Consider the following 24,226-nt stretch of genomic DNA (forward strand, 5'->3'; position numbering starts at 1 on the left):
CGTGGTGAACTGAATTTTCAATTATATGGTTTTGGTTTTGAATTCTCCCATTGAGAATTTCATGGTATCGCAAAACTATATTAATTTACTTTAAGATATTTTATGTGTGTGAGAGGAGGCAGTAGAAGTAGCAAGGACCTGAATGATGTAAGCTTCAGTAAGAGAACAGATTCCAACAATAATGTAGTGTTCCTTACGGGTTCTTAAGATACTCATCACTACTTGTGGATATGACCATAAGAAACTCATCTACTCAATGTCAGTCTAGCCTAGAGCCTTCCTCTCCAGGTAAAACAGTCCCTGTGCAGAAGCCTAGCTGTTCTGAAATGATGCTCACTTCAACTGATATTGTATTTTTATCTGTGAATTAGCCAGGTGCCTTTGTTTTTTCTTGGCACCTTACACCAAACCTTATCAATTGTTTCAGAGAAAAGGAATTTTGCCACACCCATTTGGAAATGTGCGGTGGCTCAAAGCTAGTATGTTCAGCTTCTGAATGTGCCATTACCTACTTTCAGGGTAGAAGTACTTAGAGTGCCTCAAGGTCAGAACAAGCAAGAAAATGCAATGTAAATGAATTAGTCATTATTACTTAATTACTAACAGTCAAATTCAACTTCTCTTGAAACTGATAGTGTAGGTCCCATTCATTTAAAGCAAATCAAGATTTGGCTCTGAATTGTTGTTTAAAGTGCTGTGGAATATGGATAAGCTTTCACTCTTTATAAACATTGAGAACTTACTAAAGCAAGGTAAAAAAAAACCCAAACAAACCAAACAAAAGCTACTGATGAAATTTACATTTGCAGGATAATAGTACAACTCTCACATGTTTTTTTTCAAATGTCATTAGAACAAGTAATGGTGACTGTCAACAGTGATGTACATAATAACTCAACTGCATCAGATAACAACAGACTGGGTAAGATAACGCTGTTCTAGGAAGTACTTATGCTATAGAGTCAGATAGTTGGATTTCACACAGGGCCAAACATAGCCTTTAAAGTTGTTAACCTTAGACGGTCAGGTAATGTTTGGGGGATAGGTTTCTCTTCCATCTCAGAACAGAACATGACTCAGGCATTTTTGCTTGTGTTTTAATGTGCCATCATATTTAGTTGTTGATTTTTAAGTTCCTGTTGATATTTAGAAACAATAAATTTTAAGATAGTGAACTAATATTTCTCCCAGCTCCACTTTTTTCTGCCATTACAAAGTCATTTAATGACATCAAGGACAGGAGCCTGTTTGGAGCAGGCAGAAAGGATGATGTGCACAGATCTAAGGCATGAAACAAAGGTTACAGAGGAACCTGGTGTTGTACTTACAGTAACTCTGTGGTACAGCAGGGTTCCCTTCACTTAGTTGGTGCACCAGACCAAAGACAGAAAACTTGATTGCGCACCCAGGCTTGTTCACCATAGGCCTTTGCGCAAGGCAGGACACCTGACTGGGTATTTTTTCTGACCCATGCATAGTATAGTCCCTGGTTGGAGAATTCTAGATTTATTGCATTATGGATCAATATGAATATTTTGATATGTTAAGGACAAATGAGTAACACACCTTATACATTTTTAGTTAAGGAATAAAATAGTTGGCCAGAAGATAGAGCTAATGTTGTCATTTTCATAATTTCATGTATGGTTTTTATTTAACCTTTTATGTATGCTTTAAATGCATTTTATGTTTATGTGTTTGCTTGTCAAGTATTCATTTGTGTTTGGGCTTTTGTATTAATTTTTCTTTGACTTTTTTTTTAAAGCATGATGTCTCACATTTTATTTTGTTTCTTTTAGGTTTTGTTTTATTTCATAAGATCCCACTGGATGGGTAAATGAAATAAGGAAAAGATGAGAGAGGGGCTGTTGAGCTTGTGGAAGCTGTATGCTGCACACTAGGGAGTGGACAGTGTTCTTGCCCAGTGAAGTGCCACCTCCCTTGGACTTCTCTTTTAGTCATTGGTTGCGTTTGGAGAACTGTAGAAGTACATTGAAATCAGTAGCTGTTTTTGCAAGAGCAGGGCGAAGCCAAGTCCTGAGGCAGCTATAAAACTCAAGAAAGTCCAGAAATAAGCTATCACACTCTTTCCTATTGCCTTGTCCTCACTGTGTCTTCCAAAATGACATTGAGGTGAAATTACGTTATATTGTTTCCTCTGTCGATTTTTTTCTGTTTGAACTTAACTGGAAAGATGTTGTTTTTATAAATAATATTTATCAAAGGTGAACTGCAAAGTTGCTTTTATTTTATTGCACAAGTGGCTCTGCAAAACTTCTACAAATGCTTAACTTGAGTGTGTGTGTAAACTCATTGATTTCAGTGGGAATGCTCACATTCTTAAAGTTAAGTTCTTGTATATTTTCAGGATGTGGCCTTAAATCCTAAAGCAGTAAATTGCAGAGCTGGCCCTGCAAATCTTATTTATGTACGTGGTTCCACTGACTTTACCTGTAAGATGGAGAGTATGAGCTGTATACAGAAAGGTGGCAATAATGTTTGTTACTGCATTTGGGTATTGAACCAGTGCCATCCCTTACACATTCAGTTAGGTTGTGCTTATTCAATGTAATGTGTAAGTTTGGGTAAGTGTACAGATCTTTAGTAGGCTGGAATACTGATTCTGAGCCAAGAGCAAGAATAATAACACTATATGGTTGGTCCTTCAGACTGTATACTTACAGGCTTATTTAACTGTTCATATTTAACTGTGAAGTATACTTCAGAGTATGCTTCAGTATACTTCAGAGGAGAGCCTACTCTCTTTCGAGGAGAGTTTACTATAACAAAGCTAAGTGAAGGCACAAGCATTTTGCAAGAGCAGGGACTGCATTTAGATACAGTGCTAGACATTCATTTTCATGCTATTTACCTATCAGATCCTGAGTTTATACTTTGATCTTTTCAGTTTAGGGAATCATTGTAAGAAAGATGAAGTTTCTGTTTTTTTAACCAAGAGTTAGCTACAAAGAGTAGCAGCAAAAGACTGAGATAGATGCTTACATTTCTATGCATTTTGATTAAATTTCTGAGCTATGGTTTGATTTTAATTCCTTACAATTGCGTTCAGTAAAAAAGAAGAGATGGTATTGTTTTGTCTCTCCTCTATTTTCTTTTCATTGTTTTTGCTTTTTAATTTCAGCCATTTTCACTGTTGTCTTTTCTTTTGCTGAGATCTTTTACAGCATACACCATCCCTCTCTTTCTACAATACTGTCTTGACTCTTTGTTCTATCTCCATATACTTACTTGCATTTTGCCTTTTAAGGCCCCTACTTTTTCAACTTTATTCTTGTGTTCTCTTCAGTCTTTTGCATCCAAGTTCTTTATTCCTGCTGTGCTCAAGTTTTCGCAATACCCTTATTAGTCAAGAAATATGTCCACATTTCCATTCTTCCAGGCCTATGTAGTGAGGTATTTACTTTCTCTTGCCACTGGCTAGGGAAGGGGAGTTGCAGTTGCTGAAGTGCTTTCTTCCCTTCTCCAAAATCTGTCCCAAAGATGTGTTCTTCTCCCCACATTAAGGAAGAGGACAGAGCTGCAAGTCTACTGATGACCTAGGAATAGTGGTGTCTTTGTCGCCCTACACATATTGTGGTGATTTGGGAAGGGATGGCAGCAATTAGGAATATCCATCATAGTTCCTGTTTGAAGTTAGATGTCAACAAGTGTTCTGCTGTTCCTCAGAAACAATATTAGGAATGTCTGCCTTTTTTCTTCCTTAAGTCTGTGTGGACATGGTCTTATTTTAGAAAGATACTTTCTCTTCTGCTTACTGATTCTCTTTTAACTCCCTTTTAATTATTGTCTTCTCAGACATCTGGCTTATCCTTGAATCTCTCCTCCTGTTGAAAAAATATCCAATGCCATTGAGCTGATTCTAAATCAATGCAGAATCATTTAGGTCAGCAATATTTGAACTAAAGTCAGTGGAGTTACATCAAATGTAAGCTGGATCATGAGCAGAGCTTGACCCAGTAGCCCTGATTTCAGTCTTAAGTTTTGCTGGGACAAAGTCAACATATTTCAGTTATGTATTCACAATTTATTGCCGAATGAATGAGGTGAGAATCTGAACCCTTTTCTTTTGGCAGGCAAAAGGCAAACTTGCAGAGCTGGAATTTGGCAGTTGATTTTTGAAATATCTAGTTTTAAAAGTTAGTTCTTTCTGATTCATATTTATATGCATAAATGTGCACAGTTATTGATTGGGGATTTTACATAATTTTTTTGTAATTTATTTTGTAGCACTTTGCAGTTCATCTTTATGGTATAGGATTAGGTTTGACCTTCAAATATTTCAGCATGTACTGACACAGTATTTTGGATTTTATGTAATCATGGAGGTAACCTTAATAAACCACAACTGATTTATGCACCAGTGAAATACATATATTTATATATATATAGTAGAATATCCTTCTTACATATTTTGTACTATATCTTTTATATTAGCCACTCAGTGCACTATTACTTGATGCAGATATTCACAGAACCTTATGGATTACAGCACATGATTTGTTACTAATAGTGTCTTAACGCAGGTGTTTAATGTTTGATGAAAAAGACTACATGTTCCTAAAATGGTTTCTTTTCAGTATGTGGACAGAGCCTCTTAAAGCTAAGGGAGCTAAACTTTTAATGTCAAAATTATAGTACCCACTAGTTCCTGTCTTTCAGGTTGATTGTAAGTGACATTGCTTATAAGTGTAGAGATTCTGATCTGCCCAAATGGTGTTGGTTTACAAAGGGCTCAGTTAATTACAAATTCTTGACCTCCTTAAAATAAAGTGAGACTCAAACTAAGAATCATACAGGAACCATTAACGTGGTAAAAGTTGCTGAACATCCAGGATTTGACATTAAAAAGCTTTTATATTGTTTCATTGAGCAATAAAAAAGGCTATGAAACGTCTAAAGGCAGAGTTGCTTTTTTTTTTTCACCGTGCCAGACATGAAACTAAAATAAAAGCATATTTCTAATGTCTGCTAGAAGGGGGTTATTTATACTAGAATTTACTTTAAATTGACATTTAACATACTCATAGCTAAGTACTGAGATAAGCTGTTGAGCAGTTTGATGGGCAGATTAGTTGGGGGACTGGAGAGGAAGCACTGCTGGGGTGTTTTGGTGTGAGGCAGGGTGTATCATCTGGTCTGTTAAGTAAACCTGATCATGTTGAATTTGGTGAAGTTTGACCAGCAGACAGGTCTATGTTGCAAACAAGTGCATTGTTCCCAGGCAGAGCCTGGGGTCTGTGTTGTGCTTGCTGCAGCTGCCTGCTATGCCAGACAAGGTGGGGGCCCTTGTGAAGGCTGTTCCTGCAGAAAGGTGTTTGGGGACCATGTCTTTTTTTGATGGGAGTTGTGGGAGCTCACCACCAGGGCAGATGGGGGTCGTTGTGACACATTTGCATGGCAATATGTGTGTGACTGGGTATCCTAACCTGTGCAATGCAGTCCCTGGCCTTCCCACTGCCTTTGACTACCAGCTGGATCTCTCCCATGCAGCACTGAAGAAAACTATTCATTTCAGTGGGAGTAAGATCCTTAGGGGCAGCAAACAGTGCCAAGAAAACCTGTGGACAGCTAGTTGGAAACAATTCTACTTCAAATAGTTCTTGCAGGAATTGCTCTTTCTTTTTTGACTGCTGGCAGAAGCAGTAGAAATCTGTTTCTTTCCTAGGGTGCAGCCAATCCCTAAGTACAGTTTTTCAAAGATTAAAAAACTGACGGAAGTTTGCCATGTAGGAATGACTGGTACACTTCCTACGGGCTCTTTACACAACAGCATTCATACAAAGGTCCAGTTTCTCAGTCCCTTCACCTGACCATCCATGATAAGTTGACAATTAATCATCAGCATGTGGACCAGCATTTTGCAGTTGTTTGAATGGTTAAAAACTTGCAAATGGTTTGTAAAGTTGGAAGCCGTTATCTGACAGATAAAAAGAATGCATCCTTTCTGACATCTTTTTAATTCAGCTGTTCTTTTCCAGTTGCATATTTAACATTTGAAATAATTTGAAAGTTATTAATGGATTGGGCAGCTAAGTATTTTGTTCGTATTCATTGCAAAAGAAGAACCCAGAAGCTTACCTGAAGTTTTTTAGTAGTTTCTTTCCTCCTCCTCCTCCTCCCTCCTCCTCCTCCTCCTCCTCCTCCTCCTCCTCCTCCTCCTCCTCCTCCTTCTTCCTCATCATTATGTCTGGCTGCTTCTTTTCCTTCCAGTTTTCAGTGGTTCTGTGTTTCCTTCTCTTCTGTTCTTGAGAGAGCTCAACATCCTTCTTCATGAGCTGTGGTAAGCTCTCTTCTCTGTAGGGTACAAATGTGGAGGGTCTTTAAATGTCCTTTTGAAAGGCTTTGCTGTCATTACGTTATTGTGTAGAGTATTCCAGATTATAATGTAGCTCCAGGTTTTGCCAGATTTTGTCATCGGATCTCCACAGCAAGAGTTCGTGGATGGTTGGAAGTATTGAGAACTATAAATACAATATTATAGGGAGCACAGAGAATATTGGTACTGTGTATTTCACATGTTTCATAGCACATTTCATTGTCCCACTTCATGGGAATGTGTATGCCCAAACTTTTGAAGCTGGCTTCCATTTGTTCTGTTTTTCTTTTGTACATACAAATTAAATCTGCTGTGAAAACAGAAAATGATGTATTAATTGGAAATAGAGCTGTTAAGTTCCACAAGCATGTAGACTGTATGATCGAACTTCTAGAATATGTTGCTGTCTTGTAATTAAAACCTCAAGGTTAACTAGTTAACATTTTAATCAAAAAAAGATAAAAAGCCCACATTAGAGTGTGTATTGTTTTGATATGGACATGCCATAGCCTTCTAATGTTAATAGCATCCTTCCATGATTAGCTATATTTTTGCAGCTGCAAGGAGCGTGGTGGATAAGCACGTGTCCTAGCCTGGAGCAGAGTTGCAGGCAGTGTAGAGCCAAACTGCTTTCATTTTGAAGAGGGCAATTCCCCCATAGTCCCTAGAGGCACCAACTCACAGCACTGTTACTAAGCAGATTATGTCTTAATATTGGAGGAAACTCCCCTCATGGCACACACATTTTCACTGTAACTTTGTTCCTCAGCTGGAATGACAGGAACAACCATATAAGATTTCAGGGAACTATCTGATATTTAAGCAAGTAGAGGGTGAAGTCATGGCCTTCTTGTGATGGCTTTGATTTTTTCCTTGATGTAAGCAGTGTGGGGCTCACTCCTCAGGCATGTCGACAAAACAGGAAGAGAAATCCTGATTTTTTCCAGAGATTTTTTTTTGAGACAGCTATTTCATTGATATTACTGGCTTTACTAGTGTAAAAGCAGAACCGGGCAGCCATACCACTGCACAAACCTGAGACCAGAGTCTTTGGCAAATACATTTGAAATGTCTTCCACTGCCAGAGCTCTGTATTCTTTAGTCTGCCTTAGATTTCAGGGTCAACTTAAAAATAGGAAGAGAGTAATTCTGTTGCTATCAAAGTATAGAACTCAAGTATTCTTTCATAAAATCTATTTTTCACATGTTGAAAAAAGTAATATTCTAAATGATAGAATAAAAATGGCTTCTACCATAACATAACATCACATCATAAAAAAATAGTTTGCTGTAATCCATCAGCAAGCTGTGAGTCTTTTCTTGTCTCTTTCCCCTCTAATTCTTCACGTTGAAACTGTTTTATATTTCTTGTAAATAATAGACAATCATTGTTTTTATTCCTAAGTACTACCATAACAGTTGGGACAATCTATACTTACAAAAAATGTACTTGATGAACTTACTATTGGCAGGCAAATAAAGTTTTATAATTCATTATCATTGTGTATTTCACTCTGTAAATTGATCACATCTAGTATTTCATTAGTAATTGTGCAGTGTATTGGAAAATATGTGAATCTTGGAGTTCTTCAGCTGTTATCTGTTGTTATAAATGTGCTTATTGTTGCTTTTGTTTTCTGATAAACAGTGAGATTAAAATCCTTAATTGTATTTTTATAGCATCTTGAATGGTTACCCTGTTTAAAAAACACCCTCTGCCCCCCAAAAAAACTGTTTGCAATAGTTTTATTTCTATTTAATTTAAATGTATGTGTGTTTAACATGTACATTCAGTCATGTGTGTGTGTGTATTCAGATCAAATGACTACATATTCTGCTGTTGACCATAAGGCAGCAAGTTTTACATGTCAGGCCATGTTTCATCTACTCAGAATTTAAGGTAGAAGAAGTTGGTTGGTGGAATACACAAGTAAGCTGTGCTTATTTTCCAACAATTTTGGGGAAACATCAGTGCTGTGATTTGAAGGGTGTGTTTTGCTTTGGGACTTGCATTTGTTGGTCTGGACCATCTGGATTTCTTGACAGACCTAATGAAACAGAGTACACAAGAATGTTGAAATGGTTATGTCACAGTTTAAGCCCAAGTTTTTCGCTTCTTTGCTTTTCAGTAGGGCATGTCATATTTTACCACAAATTTGATTGCTGTATTTGGACTATAGCAGAGGTGGATATTGCATTACATGATAATTTTCTTGCTGCTTCTGAAATGTTTGGTCACATTTTTGTCTTCTGGGAGCTTAGCATATCTCTGAGCATTTTACCAGATCTGCTTTGTATGCCTGTGGAGAATTTCAAATTTTTCACCGATTGGCACAAATATAATGTCATGTAGTGTATTTCACACATATGCTTTTTTATCATCATCTATGTACAATATGCCTTTGGAGCTGATTTGATGCATCCTCACTATCTAGAAGAAACAGGCTCGATATAAATGTCCACTCTTTTTCTAAGAGAAGCTTTCAGTAAGACTTGCTATTACAGGTAAATTGTGGTATTGATTAAACTGGTAGATACAATTATTTTAAAGAAAGTATTCAAACAATATAAAATATTGGATTCATGAAAATCCTTTACCAAGTGGAAGAACATACTGAAATCGTCATGTATTGGATATTTTTTTGAGTGGTGGCAAGCTTGCCTTTGAAATAGTCTAATATAGGGTTTGCAGCCTCAGCAGAGCAAGAAGTTATTATCTGGGGAGAACAATCAAAAACTGAAGCTGAGTAAAGGCAAAAGTGAAAATAGCCATTTATGTTGCTCAGGAAATTAGGAAATAACAGGATGAGAACTAACAAAGTCTTAATGTTCTTGATAATCCAAATTAGTGTAAAAATGCAAACAAGGGTTCATTTTTTTAATGAACATGAATTGTAACTTAACAATACTCTTGTAGAAGTCTTTATTTTGTTCTTTTAAAGAAGAAAAAAAATACAAACAGCATGTATTGGTTATTTGTGTCTTAAGAAATTGTTATTTCCATCTAATTTCTCCATTAACATACTGCAAGAATAAGAACTTAATTTCATAGGTTAGTTTGTAATTCTGTTACTATTTTAAAAGTAAAATTAATTTAAAGATCACCTTTCAGGTTGCGTAATTGATGTTTCTTCCTATGTTATGTTAGTAATCAGGCTCAAAAGCAAAAATACAGAGCACATAATAAGCAATTCTTTGTATATTGCAGTTTCATGAGAATGGTTGCAAATGTCACAAAATTCTGGTTTCTGATATTTAGATAATTCTGTTGAAAGACCTGTTTGGCACTGTGTTTTACCTATAAAAAGCAAATACAGTGTGCAGGTTTCTAAATTAAGTGTTCCCTAGCTAGTTTGTTGACAGTGACAGATACTTTAGATTTAAATGATAATGTTTTGTTTGGCTTCTGAGTTACTATCCAGAGCTCTAGGACTTTCATCGTCAGAGCAGAGTTAACCATGAAGGAGTCAGATATTGTTAAGGTCTGTAAATAGACAATGGAGTTTCAACTAAAATAATTCCCTCAAAATGTAAAACTGCAGTTCATAGTGTGTGATAAAAGGCAAAAGTGGGTAAAGAGAATAGAAAGATGCATTTGAAAGCTGAAAATTAATTAGGATTAGAGTTCTTGTTTGGTGCACAAGTTGATACTGCGTTTAACAACTCTTAATAGCTAACATTAGGTATGAGAAGTTAGAGAACAGAGAGTGGTAAAACTCTTTGTGACCAGACGGACAATTGGTTGTGCAGTTTCTTGATGACTACTGTGATCCCACTGAAGAGTCATCACTCTGGAAGGGTTTTAGCAGAATTTCAGTGTCTACAGCATTGAAGTCGATGATGCCTCAGGAATGGATGCATCACCCCTGCCTCAGGGAACATGATCCAAGAAAATAGCTAGTTCTATATAAACCCTTGTCTGAGGGCTGGGTAACATTTCTCTCACTTTGTTGTCAGCCTATGCTGAGTTTTTGTAATGTCTTCACTCCAGCAGATGTCCCGGCATAGGCCTTGCTGCCTAAACCAGAATTCCCCTTTCTTTTTCTAAAGATGCATGCCATGTAACCAATTTTAATGCTTCCTCATGAGACCTAGCATGATGCTGAGGTCAGAGCTTGTAAGTTAGCTCTTTTCTGCCACTGATGGTTCCAGAATGAAAGCCAACAGGGCTAGCCGTATCAGAGATTCCTGGTGCAGTTGTACCTAATTAATGTATAGTCATAAGAAGTTGGTTCACTTCTTTTAAATGTCTTAAGACTCCTAGGAAAAATCCAAGGGCTGTATGTACCTGTACAGATTAACTATTAGAATTAGAACAAAATGTGAAGTCTCCATAAGTCTAAGCTTTGTAGAAGAAAACATTTACATAAGACTCCCATTTTCATTCAGATTCAAAACAGTGTATGTTGCCTTAAATATGAGAGACAAAAGTTAAAAGTATGAAAGAAATTCAGTGTTGGTTTCCTCACGGTAAGCCCTGCTTATTGATTTTTCTGTTAATGTCAGGTGATGAGATGAAAGACCTAGGTAGTTTCTCTCTTAGTTTTATCTTTTATAAGCCAAAAGTAATTTTTTGGAAGTCTGAGGTACTTACCTCTGTGTTGTACCCTGTCTTGGTGAAGTCTGTCTTTTAGGTACCAAGTAGCCCAGTGATAGATACCTCAGTCCCTGATAGGTCTTGTGAAGGCTTCTGCCACACAAGCAGTAACTCTGTCTTACTACTAATTGCTCAGCTGTCTCATTTTTCAATACAGTAATGTTTTTTTAAGTAGGACCCAAATCTTCAACTCTGCATTTGTTTGGTTATGAGAGTATGAATCAAAATCAGGTAAGCTGACTGTGAATTGCCTGTGTGTTTCCTTTCTCTAGTAACTGCCAGGCATTTGAGGTATGGTTTTTGAAGCAGAATGCACAGAGACCAGCTTTCTACTTGCTGTGTGGTATAACAGATTACCTTTTCCCGTATGTCAGCATTGGTTTTCCCTTGGGAGTTGGCATAATCTCTTTCCAGGTGAAGAGTCACACTTTATCACTCTTCATCATTCTGTTAAAAAAAAGAGCCACGTGCCTCTTCAAGAGGAAGGCAAAGATTTATCATAACTGCTTTTGCTTTCCGAAGAAGACACCAAGTTTCCATTCCCTGCTGCAACTTCACACTTTGTTATAATCCAAAGGTATATATAAACCTGTTGCTGTTAAACTCAACTACCCTGGGACCCAGGTGAAGTTGTTACCTGTCCTTAGGAGGTGATAGCATTTGCCTCTGGGGCCAGTTGTTTCTAACTGTGGGGCTTTAACATTTTCTGCTCCTGGGTTCTGGTCTGAACTTTGCCCATGATGAGAGCGGCTGTAATCACTAGTGATTTGTAGATGGCCCACATGATAGCAGTTTGATCAGTGATTGCCAGGGGACAGATACTCATGCCAGGAAAGAGCAACCTTTGGCAGATGAAGCAGAGAGGCTGAGGATTGATGACAGAGAGACTGAGTTATCCTGTCATCAGTCTAATTACAAAGGGTTTGATTGTCTCTTGGAGGGGAGTGAAAATTCTGAAAAACTTCTGATTTTTTTTTTTTTCCCACTTGGAGACATGTAGGTCTTGCTTTGGGTGCCATAAATCAGGCTACTGTGAGATTTATTTGTTTAATACAGAATATAAATGTAATTTTAACTTGCTGCATTCATAAGGAGTTCCATCTGCATGTTGCAGGATGCAAAGAGTCTGTGCAGATGCTTGCCTGGTTACACCAGAGCCCTGGCTCTGACCCCAGATAGAGCACAGCACTGTATTCCCCTATAAAATAAATCAGGGTGTTTATTCGCCTGAGATTTTTGTCATCACTGCAGTTATGGACAGGAGAAATCGTGCATGCCTGTGTGGTCCTGCCTGGAGTCACATCTCTTACTCAGGTAATTTTATCTGCTTCAGGATTCTAGGGAGGGCTGTTAGTGTACCATTAAATTGTCCCTGAGTAATGTATAACTGCTTTCTTTAGCATTCTGAAATTTTTTTGTCATTGCTACCTACACATCGCAATTGCAAGTACACAGCTTGTGCAGTGTGATTTTCCCATGTCTTTCCTTGCATTGCGTTTATGTTTATGCCATGTGACTGTAAAATACTAACAGATCAATCTGTCCAGTAGTGAATATATCTGCATGGGATGCAAAACTCAAAATCATTAGGGTCTGAGAAAGGTATGAGTCAGAACCTTTAACCAATTCACATCAGCTAAGAGACCAACTTAAATATTTGCCATTTGTAAGTACTACTACTCCCTACTATTTGGGAATGGTGAATTTTAAAGCTCGAAATTCACTGTCTGTTAACATTTGTAAGAGTAAACATCTTAGGTCTTGCCAGACATTTAACATAAAAAGGAAATGCCAACAAAATGAAGCAATGCAATTTTAATTCCAAAACTGTAAGGTTTTTATGGTGTTTAATACGTAATAGCCAGATTCCATGTAAGATCTGTAGTTTCATTTTTTCTACAAAATTTTTTAGGACATTATGTAGGTGTAAAATAGTGCTATATATTACAGTTTTAGTCATGTGTGACTAATGGAGTGAATAAAGTAATCTCATTTTTTACTACTAGTATTGAATGAGTTTATGTATGATATATACTTTGAAACTTGCTTTAGAACCCAGATTGGTGAGTTAATTCAACAGGGCTAGTTTATTTTAAATTCAGGACCCCAGTGTCTTTGTGCTGGTGTTTGAATCATTAGCACTGTATTGATCTTTATTTTGCAAGTGATGTTGATCTTTATTTTGCAAATAAACATGTATTTTTCATTAAGCATTATAAGAAGTATCCCTGGGTGTGAATATTAGTTAATTTTTTTATCAATAATTGCCTGGCAATTTGAAATGAAATTGGTGCCAGATGACATTGCTTGTCATACAAAACATCAGAAACCTGTTGTCATCATACTCATGAAGTTTCATTTTAAAAATTACATCTGTAGTGAGATCCTGCGTTATTCTTGCTTTCTCATAGAAATGTAAATGGGTGAGTAGCTCAGGACTTAATTTTTGCTTCCTCTTTCAGGCTGCTTAGATAACTTAGCTGTTTGAAGTTGTCATATCTTTGTTCCTTGGATTTTGCTACCACATCATGAAAACATGGAGGAATTGGCTGGTAAAGTAAGAAAAGTTGGTACTGTCTTAACAAACCAAATTCTAATGCCTCTGGAAACTATATTGGAGAACAAAACCATCCCAACCACTCAGTCGATGAACCGTGTACTTTTTTTAAATGAGTTTCTGTATCCGTCTAAGGTAACATGACCAAGAGGAGGGAGCAGCCAGCAAAACCCCAGGACACTGAGGCAGTGTGGTGTCCCCTCCCTGCAAAGCCAGGTACGCCCCTAGGGATAATGGGCTCCTCTGGTTACCGGTGCAGTCCAGCCTCCCCTGGCAGAAGCCCAGTGAAGCTGTTTATGTATTGGCTGCTTCCTGCCATCTCTCTTCTGAGGTGTCTTATCTTGGTGGCACAGAGCCCAGCTTAAAGCCTCCCAAAGGGTTGTGCACCCAGGCGTGCCCCCAGTGCTGGAATGGCACAGATGGTGTAGATGGCTTCAGCGGGTTTTTGTAATGACGAGCGTGCTGCACTGCCTCCAACTAGTGCTGTTTGCTAAGAATCCAGGCTTGCTTCTTTGCCCCTTTCCTGCTTCTTCTTGGGCCTTAAAGAGGAAGAGGGAAGGGAGATACTGCAGGAAGGATTCACTTCTCCTGGCTCCCAGCCCATTAGTAAGCGTTCTCCAGCAAGCTGGCTTGTCCGCCTCACATCCGTCCCTCCTCTGCAAGTCCACATGACTGCGTGACCGAAAGGTGCAAGACCAAAATCTTCCTAATTTTATTAATCCCAGCAGCATCGTAATGAAAACCTAGCTCCATAGCTTTTACATTTCTGGTAGCATGCAGCAAATCGTACTGTATTTAATCCTCTCCCTGGCAAAACTCCCACTGGCTTCAGTGGGAGTTTTGTCTGAGCATGACCAGACTTGGAATTTCAGGTTTTGGTCCTATATTAATTTCTCAGCAAGAAAGAGAAATGGATTTTATAGATTTTCAGTTTAACATTAGTAAGACATGAAACTGTCATTCTCTATAATGTAGTGGTACAAATATGGGCAATTACCTTTTTGGCATTGCCTCTTGGGAATAATACAGATCTATTCCTTTAACCCATTCCTAACATAATTCATGTGCAGCCATATATTATAGATGCTGCCTTTCAGTGACACAACTAAGTGCCACAGCAGTACAAGACAGTTTACCAAAAAAGTTGTAGTCATTCTTAATACAAAGACAGCAGTACTGATTCCACTGTCATTTATAGGGATTTTGCACAATTGTCAATATAATAAATTACTCTTGGTTGATATTAAGATGAAGGGAATTAGACTCTTGGTATTGCTATGTCATTTTTTCTATTCATAGGATTTCATGCTTCATGTTTGGTTTCACTCTTTCACCGTATCCCGAAATTTGTTTTTCTCTACATTTTTGATTAACTAGCTAGTTGGAGCTTAGCACGTGTTCTTGGGGGGGGGCGGGGGGCGGGCAGGGAAAGAAGAAAAACCTCACCTGGCAAATTCAAGTACAGTGTAGAAAAATCTTTGGGGGAAATGGATTATTTCTAAAGACTGTGAAAATGAAAAACTTTCAATTTATTGAAATTATGGTATAAATGTGGGGACTCCAGAGAATGAAATACTAAGTGATTATGTTCCTGCGCTGAAGTCTGATCTTGATTATTTAGTATTGGTGTGCTTGAAGTGAGCATGTGCTTTTTTTGTGCAAGTGGGAAGTGCATGTGTCTGCCTTCTGCAGTCTGGTCCTTTGAGACCTGTTTGTATGTGACCATTGCAGACTCCAATTTTGAGTCTAGTCCAGTGCTAGAGCGGATTGTGGCTGTGCATGGTTTGTTTTGTTTTGCAGGCTCTGAAGGCAAGAAGATTATTTTTGCAGATCAACTCAGAGATACACTAATGAGGGAAGTTTATATAGTCTTCTACTTCAGTTGATGCTAATGTTCTACATGTGTTCATTAGATTCGTTCAGAAATACAAAACCATTTTCTTCTGCTTTGTAGTATTTGCTTCTAATGGTGGTCAGGAATAAGGCTATGTTATCAGCTCCCTTTAGCAGTTCCCTTTTGAGAGTATTTGATTTCCATGCAAATGTGTTCTGATAAATCTGTTGCTAAGAAACAGCCATGACTGAATTTTTGGTAAAAGAGGAAGTTACACTGAGAGTAAATGAGTGTCAGCCTAAAGTACTTGAGTTTAACAACTGCTAATGCTTTTTAATGCTGACATATAAATTACAGCATCACAGGAGGCCATGTGGATAATTGGCAACTGAATATTACAAGGTGATAGGAAGCTTCAGATTTAAGAAATCCAGGGAGATGTTAGAAAAAGAGAGGACAGATGAGCCAGGTGGTCAAGAGAGAATCAATTGAGAAGAAAGAGGCAAAACTCTCCATAAAAGAAGAAGTGAGTAAATAAGCAGAGGAGGCACATCAGAAAAAAAGCTAGGGGAGAATACTTAGTAAAGTATTTAGAAGTAATAGAAGCAGCAGAAATAATTTCTGAAAATATTGTGTGCAGCATCTTTAAAAAAGAGAACCACTGCTTTATGTAGAGCCCTGCAGAATAGAAACAGTGATGCTTCCAGTATTTTAGCAAAACCTCATTGTGGTTTTGTGGCCAGTTTTGTGATCAGTTTCACAATTAATGCATCCATTTTCAAATCTGCTGTAGCAAAACTGCCAGAGCTTGGTTTGCAGTGTGGCCACTTCTGGGACAGCTGAGCTAGCTGGTACGGTGCAAATAGCTTTGAGTGTGGGCCATTTTCCTGCTTGCCATAGAGGCAATTTCTAGGAAAGCTGTCAGGAGAGAGGTAACAGGAGGAATCTCCAGCAGATGAGCATCATGTGGCAGGGAGGAGGCGGTCTCTGTAAATGGCAGTAGAGGTTCAACATCTAGAGACAAGTCAGTCAGTTTGGGCAGCTAATCCCACAGCTTGTGAGTGATACTGCTGGGACAGAAATTTGACATGTTGCCTTTCCATCCATGAGTGTCATTTGCTCCACTGCAGTAATTTTCAGATCTGCATCTGAAGAGGGTTTTGAGTATGTAAGGCTTCACTGCCTTAGTAATTGTGCTTGGGGAAAGAAGGGTGTTGTTTGGAGGCAATTCTGCACCTTTGATCTGAAGCTGTATTGGCAAGGGTATTCCTTCAGTCTGTTCAGCTCCCTCCCATCTCCAAAGGTGAATTGTTTTTCAAACAGTGTCCCAAAAGATCTAATTGAGCATAATCCAGAAGTCTATAACCATGGAAATGGAAAGTGATTAACAGAAAATGATTGTTTTTCTTTTCTTTATGATTTCTTAGAGGTGCACAAAACCACCAGATGCTAGAGGGAGTCTGTTGCTAAGGCTGTTCTACATTGAGAACATGGCAGATGCTTCACCTGGGTACCACAAGAATTTCTAGTGAAACATGATTGCTGAGCACCAAAAATCTTCCTGGAAGAAGGTTCTGGCCAGTCTCTTGCTAGCCAGCAAGGTTTTCTGAGCACGGGCTGTGATCCCTCTTTGAAGGCCAGGGATTTGTATAGTTGCTGAGTGCTCTAGGGACAGGGGCTGTAGAGAAAGCCACTGAAATGGCTGCTGTGGCAGAGACACAAAAGGAATCAGTTTCACTGTTGCTAAGTAATATATAAATTGGAATAAAATGTCAAGCATTGATGCTTAGGAAGGAAAGTAAGCTATCTCTTGCTTTGTGTTCACTGAGGGCCAGTTTTGGAAAGTCTGTCTTCCGTGCTGAAGCCTCCTGCCCTTAGAGCAGCCCTCTTCCAAAGGCCAGATACTGTCACTCAAGCACATGCAAAACTGGGGCCATCAGAACCCAAAGCCTGTTCTGTTCACCCAAGGAGAGAGTGAACTACTTGACAAGAAATAGATGATGGAGTGTCCGTTTAGCACTTCCCATGCCCTCCTCTTCAGGTGTAGGTGGGTCTTCGAATTTTCTTTTTAAAACCTGTTTTCAAGGATGGGGAATGTTTGGAGATGAAGGGGAGCCAGCCCAAGTCAGTGCAAGTCCAAGAAAGCTTTAGTTGGGCTGCAAGATCATCTCAGTGAGAGCTGAGTAAACAGCAAAACCAGATTTCTGCAGATGTTGTTTACAATTTGAGCATGATGTTTGGACTGACTGTGTTTAATCATTTAGTTTTGCTTCTTTGCAGATTGTCACGTTTAAGGTTAGCTAGTATGGCTGTAAATGAAAAATGAATTGGAAGCTATTATGCTGGAATGCTTGCTGAGAACAAATCGAGAGGTATATTTCAATGTAGGACAGTGGCTTCATAATTTGTGCAATTTTAGGGGCCTGTAAGAATCTTCCACTTACTAGAAAGTGAAAAATTATACAAGACTTTGTGTTATAGTGTCATGTATTTAACACTTCCAGTAATGAAAACTGTTCAGAAACAATTAAGGGGGAAAACACCACTGAAATAAATTGTATGTAAAGAATGCAATTAAATAATGTGTGTTCTAGTAGAATAATTCACTGTAGACTGTGGATTCATACATCACTGGTGTGCTTCTCACCTGACTAAACCTATCTTGATTCTGCAGTCTGGAAAAGTAACCTGCTAATGCATTGAAAAGTATGTACTTTATTGATATATGCTATGTATTGGTTGAGCTACAGGCCTCATTCAGTTCTGAACAGACATAAATCAACATTTGAAGAACCTGAAGTGTTTTCCATAAGACCACTCAAGGTCTACCTTTTTGTCATTATGGAAGATTAGGGCTAAAAGGGGACCTGGGGTATTCTTCCCTGTCCTAAACCTGTATCAATTATACTTGTATCTTTTCCAACATATATTTTACTGGTGTGGCTTCAAGAGCTCCAGAAGTGGAGATTTCTGGGTCTTCTATGAACAATTCCAGTACCTGAGGATGTTTTCCTAACATTGTAGCTCAGTCTTTCTTGATACACTTTTGTCATGCAACTTTTCATTCCTCTCCAGCATAGGCATGAAATAAAGATTGTTCCCTTCCATTGGAAGGCTATCCTTGTGTACGTCCTCAGACCTCTGTTTAGGATAAAAGAAATTCCAATTCTTCAGGGTTTTTTCAGGTCTCTGAGTATTTCTGGATTTTTCCATATCATGTTTTCAGCTGATTTGCTTGGATGGGAGAGGCTTGTAGATAGTATCTCTGTACTCCCAAGAAATAATCAGGGAGGATTTAAAGAAGGGAAATGGTTTCATTAGTAATGCTTTTTTAGAAAAAACCAAACCGTACAAGCAACAAATACAAGTTTAATATCAGGGAGCATTTCTCCATAACCTAGCATATCTGCATATCATCTAACCATGTCTAACTAATCAGAATTTGGAAAATTATTCAAGTTGACTACTGCAAATAGCTTTGCCATTCTCTCAATTAAAGTCTGACTACCAAAGCAGCATGGGGAAACTTGTGTTGCTTCTGTACACATTACATTTATCTTCTAGACAACAGAGGACTTCATTCCCAGCCCTAGGAATGGGAATGCTAACACTTAGATTATTTATGAGAAGTGTGGAGGGAAGCGATTGTTAATTAAATAGTTTTTAAATGAAATGAAAGGCAACAAGGATTCAATTTTGGGTGAATTACTCTTTTTTGCTTGATGCCAACAAGCGCATTCCAGCTGATCTTTTTTCTTATTGCAGTGATTTTTCACTGTAGTACTTTTGAAGGATTGTAATTTTACCCACGTTTCTGAGATATCCAAACCTGCAGGTGGCTATAATGAATGGTCTTGGTGATCTATATTAAAAAAGATAAATCATTTTTTCTTTCCTTCTTTCACATTTTCTGCTGCCTTGTATCCTTACTTCTCTGGCTCACATACTCATATTGATTAATACACTATATCCCTGCTAGATTTTTGTCTCAGGTCTGTGTTTCATTTGACTTCCAATAATGAGAGGCCATAAATTCCTCATTCTTTGTGATAGGGCACATCATCTGAGCTGCAGATACTGCAAAGATATCCACGAAGCACTGGGCAGCTGTATAGCCACCATTTATCCTACAGCTGAAGGAAGGCTCTAAGTCCCAAAGGGCTCCGCGGTGCAACAGCCAGGGCTGGCAGTCCCTCTTGGGTCCTGGTCGTGACTTTGTGTCCTGGTTTCAGCTGGGGTAGAGTTAATTGTCTTCCTAGTAGCTGGTACAGTGCTGTGTTTTGAGTTCAATACCTGAAGAATGTTGATAACACTGATGTTTTCAGTTGTTGCTCAGTAGTGTTTAGACTAAAGTCAAGGATGTTTCAGCTTCTGATGCCCAGCCAGCGAGAAAGCTGGAGGGGCACAAGAAGTTGGCACAGGACGCAGCCAGGGCACCTGACCCAAACTGGCCAACAGTGTATTCCATACCATGGGACGTCACATCCAGTATAGGAACTGGGGGGAGTGGGGGCGGGGAATCGCTGCTCGGGGACTGACTGGGTGTCGGTCAGTGGGTGGTGAGCAATTGCACTGCGCATCATTTGGGCATTCCAATCCTTTCATTATTGCTGTTGTCATTTTATTAGTGTTATCATTATCATTATTAGTTTCTTCTTTTCTGTTCTATTAAACCATTCTTATCTCAACCCACGGGTTTTACTTCTTTTCCTGATTTTCTCCCCCAACCCACTGGGTTGGGAGGGGAGTGAGTGAGCAGCTGCGTGGTGCTTAGTTGCTGGCTGGGGTTAAACCACAACACTTTGACAAAGATCCATCCCACCTGCAGCCCTGGGCAAGTCAACGAGCCTCACAGAGCTCCTCCTGTTGCCTTCAAATCGGGAATAATAGTAGCACATACCTCACTGAGGACTAACTGTGAGGATTTATTGGTTATGGTACTTAAAGAGTTTGATGATGTGTATCAGGTTGCGGTTGTGAGATCTGTTATAGCAATGCCTCCCACTCCAGCTGAAAGGAGAAAGAAATCAGCAACCTTTGTGCCACAGGCTGAGGCTTCGCTGATGGTATCCCTGGGGAGAGCCAGCCCTAGAGCGAGGCCAGGGCAGAGGGGCGTCACGCACCTTTCGTCCTGCACAGACACTACTAGCAAGTCCAGTATGTATTAGAGACCTCATCCTTTTTCCTACAGGGTTTTGCAGTGCTGCAAAGGAGGTTTCTTTGGTGAACTGCCTTGCCAGTCTGTCTCGGATGTAGACACCTGTGTCTTTGTTCCTGCGTCCTGTAGGTTGCATGGCTTTCAGGGAATGACCTGCATTATGAAGGGATCCCCTAGGTTATCCTAGGGAGTCGTCCCTGTTTGGAATCCTCCCTTGCAGAAACTATGACCTCTGGAATGCCCTAGGCTTGTGTGTAACAGGATGTGTGAATGCATGCATGCAGGGGAGCATAGATGAGGCTGTGAGAAGAAAGGCAGCTGAAAGGAACTGACTGGGATTCCTTCACAATCATGCTCCAGAATAAAACTGAAGCAAACAAATATGCAGCTGTGGCTTTTAGATTCAAAGCCACAAAATAAGGCCTGATGAAATACTTGAGAGGCTAAAATTTGTGTGTAGTCATTTCAGTGAAATAACTGAAATTACCCATATTGCATGTTTTTTGCTCTCTAGAGGAGTTAGGCATTTGAAATAAGTTTTCCAGCAAGAGAAACATGCATTTTAGGGGAAGAGCATTTAGGTCACTGTGACTGACCTTTTGACACCTAGCAACACTGAAAATTTGGTACTGTAAAGCTGAATAACATACCTATTATTCCATTAAACTCAAAGGTATGCATTAATTAAATTATACTACATAGGAAAGAAAATAATCCGGCACTGTAGCTTATTTCCTCTGTATGAAAGTGATACAGTGGTAACAATTCACTTTATTCTTTTTGTGAAACTGCAACAAATGAGGAAAGACAAAACATTGGTCTTTCACATGAAAAAAAAAACCAAAACAACAAACCACCTTGGATTCTTGATCACCCAAATGAAACATTACATCAAAGTGGGGTGGTTTCATCATAATTTTCAAACAAATGTCTCCACTTTGTTTTGCAATGGTTGTAAGTGAACAGACTCATAAGGGCTGCTTCTTGAGTTTAAACCTTTATTTTCAGCCACTTACTCCTGCAAGAGACCTCCAAGGAGTCCCCTTCCTTCAGTTATTCAGAGATTGTTAGAAGTGCATGCTGATAGGGAACAGGGTGTGGGGAAGTTCTCCAGCTCTCTGTTCTGGTTCCTCTGACTTCCTGGGAGCATGCTCGTGGATGGGAACCGAACTTTTTGGGTAGTGTCAGAAAGTTTTTCTCATCTCATATATCAAGAAGCAACAGAGTACAAGCTTAAACAAACACTAGTGGGTGCAAATCAATTAAACAGATTAATGATACCTGTCAGAAGATGTGAAGTTATTTATCCTCTAAACACCCAAGCCTGGCAAGTCTCAGTTTTCTGACTCACAGACTTAATGTTTACAGTGTGGTTTTTGGCTCAGTGTGCTGCACCGGACTGGAAGGACATGCACTGTTTGAGCTGTGAAGAGCAGTGTCCTTCAGCAAGGTGGAGTTAGATATAATGTTGCTTGGGGTGATCCTATTCTTGTGTTTTCTCCACCACAAACAAAGAAGGAGTAACCCCATAATACTCGTTTTGCAACTGACTGTGACAATGACTATTGAGATGACTTCACTGAGACTAAGACTAATGGCTGTTTTCTGGGGAGCTGGCAGGGATGGGGATATGAGACAGGAAGGGTCAGTTGGAAGGTGGGGAGAAGCAAGAAATGCTATTGCTCTGCACAGCTGAACTGCTGAGAAAGCATAGGAGCACCTTGCCTTGAACTTTCCCCTCATTAAAAGCATCAGCAGCTGCAAAGCAAAGACCATCATTTTAATAAGCCCACTCTAGTTTTGCAGAAGAATCTGACTTTACTTTGAACGGCTGCACCAAGCAAAGTGAGTCTAAACTGGTTTCTCTTCAGGAAGCTTATTCAACCAGCTTTAGATGTTTTTCCTTGTGTTCTATTTATGCCTTTTAATTCAATTCCTTGTATTCAGCATGCAGCATTTTTAAGAGACCAGTAATATAAAATAAAGTTTCTATAATTGCATTACTTCTTATTATGCTGAGGTCTCTTATCCAGACTAACAGAACTGCATAAACATGATTTGATATCACAGTTGTATACAGTTGTTAAACTTAGGAATGCAAAGGAATATTCAAAGTAAAGCTTATAGCACCTTAGTCAGAAAAAAGTGTGCCAAGCCATGATTGATGAGTTGTTTTCCAGAGGGGGTGAAAGACAAGGTAGCAATTCAAGAGTTAAGCTAAAAAGATGTCTCTTCTGGTAAGAAAGTTGGATCCTAGCTTGATAACAGGAAAAATTGAATATCTGCTCTTGCTGAAGCATAGAACTTACCTTTTATTTATGCAGAAAAGAAGAACTTGGAATCCACAGCAAATATGGGAGTCTCATGGGAAAAGAAATCTTGGGTAATTGTTTTTTCAGAACAAGGTATTTAGCTAGTGAAAAAATATACCCCTCCCAAAAGGAAAAAAAGAGGAGATTCAGTATGGCCTGGAAATTCAGCAGAGGTAATGCTGACTGATGTGAGTTGCACTCACTGTCCTACTCTTGACTTGATGGTGTGCAGTTACCATATCCCGTCACAGACTGGTCCCTGTTCCCAGGGGAAATAAGAAGAGCCAATGCTAGCACAAGGTCAGTTGAGAAATCTTCCTAGCAGTCAACGTAATTTTTCATGGAAGGAGCCACAGTTATTAAGGCATCACAGCACAAAATCATCTCTATAAACAATCCTCTTTACCTGAGCTGCCTTGTAACACTTGACTAAGCAGATGCATCCTTGTAACTACACAGCTCCAACCACAAAGCTAAAATTGGCTGGCTTTTTAGTAATTATTACTCCTATTGTTTCCCTGTGTACCTGAGCCATTAGTAGTGACTTCAGGGATACTTGGAGTGATGTGTGACACACAGAAGTGTGTCGCGAGGAGGGTGCAGGATATTGTAGCCTCCAAGAGATCTTGTTAGAACTTGGAGAGCAAACATGCAGAGTAGATTGCTTATTTCTTTGACACAGTAGGTGGAGGAGGAGTAGAGGGACACAGTGCTCATTTGTGACCATCTAAAGTCTGAATGTATGTGCTTGCAAGGTCATGCCAGGTGCAAACAAAACCTGTATGTTCTTTCTGATTCAGAGCCTCTTTTTATTTTCTGCCTTAGCCTGCTTAGCTGAGTCACACTATTATTCACTTCGGGACTCTTTCTGTACTTTGATGCACAGGAAGGTCATGTGGATTATTCCAGTGGCAGCTGGTAGTCAGATGTGTTGCCACAGCTAACTACCTAAGTATTAGCAGAAGTCTGAACTAATACAAAGAAAAACATAGCCCCAACAAATAGCAGTGTAGATAGGTCTTGGTAGCATGCGTGTTAAAACTGCATTAACTCTGATGGAGATAGAAGCAGCAGGAAAGGCTGTATTTTATAATCATGAAACTCAGTCTCCTGGCCAGAAATAGCAGCACACTTTGAAAATAGTTAGTTTTATTAAATTTTATTTCTAAACCTAAGGAAACTTAACATTTGCTGGTGCCACCAAGGTCTAGGACAGTGCAGAGGTACGCTGTTCAAGAGGTAGCACAGGAGTGGGTTATATTTCAGGGGGGGGTTCTGGCACTGGTGAGGGTAAACCGTGACCGCGCCCCAGCAGTGTTTGATTGTCTCCAGTTCTCTGTGAGATGTGCAGTAAGAGAAGTTTGCTGTTTCTTCCTGTCCCGTACCATGTGCCGAAGATCATTCACAACCTAGGTGTGGGAGGTATTTTGG

General features: G+C 39.2%; 1 protein-coding gene across 8 annotated transcripts in view; it reads left to right on the forward strand.

Moving 5' to 3' along the window:
• NTRK2 (neurotrophic receptor tyrosine kinase 2) overlaps nt 1-24,226 on the forward strand; it is a 206,705-nt gene that overhangs the window by 90,751 nt on the left and 91,728 nt on the right. For 2 of the 8 annotated variants that reach the window (XR_012649128.1, XM_075021591.1), the window contains exon 13: nt 1,800-8,445. The exons of 3 other annotated variants lie outside the window; for them this stretch is intronic. Coding sequence is in view for 4 of the 5 variants with exons in the window: in XM_075021591.1 (XP_074877692.1) it covers nt 1,800-1,837 (38 nt within the window). In the remaining variant the exon portion in view is untranslated. Of the gene's footprint in view, nt 1-853; nt 923-1,799; nt 8,446-24,226 lie in introns of those variants that run through there. 3 more of the 8 variants (XM_075021590.1, XM_075021592.1, XM_075021593.1) reach the window with 3 other exon arrangements.

Source organism: Buteo buteo, chromosome Z, assembly GCF_964188355.1.
Source record: "Buteo buteo chromosome Z, bButBut1.hap1.1, whole genome shotgun sequence".
Taxonomy (NCBI): domain Eukaryota; kingdom Metazoa; phylum Chordata; class Aves; order Accipitriformes; family Accipitridae; genus Buteo; species Buteo buteo.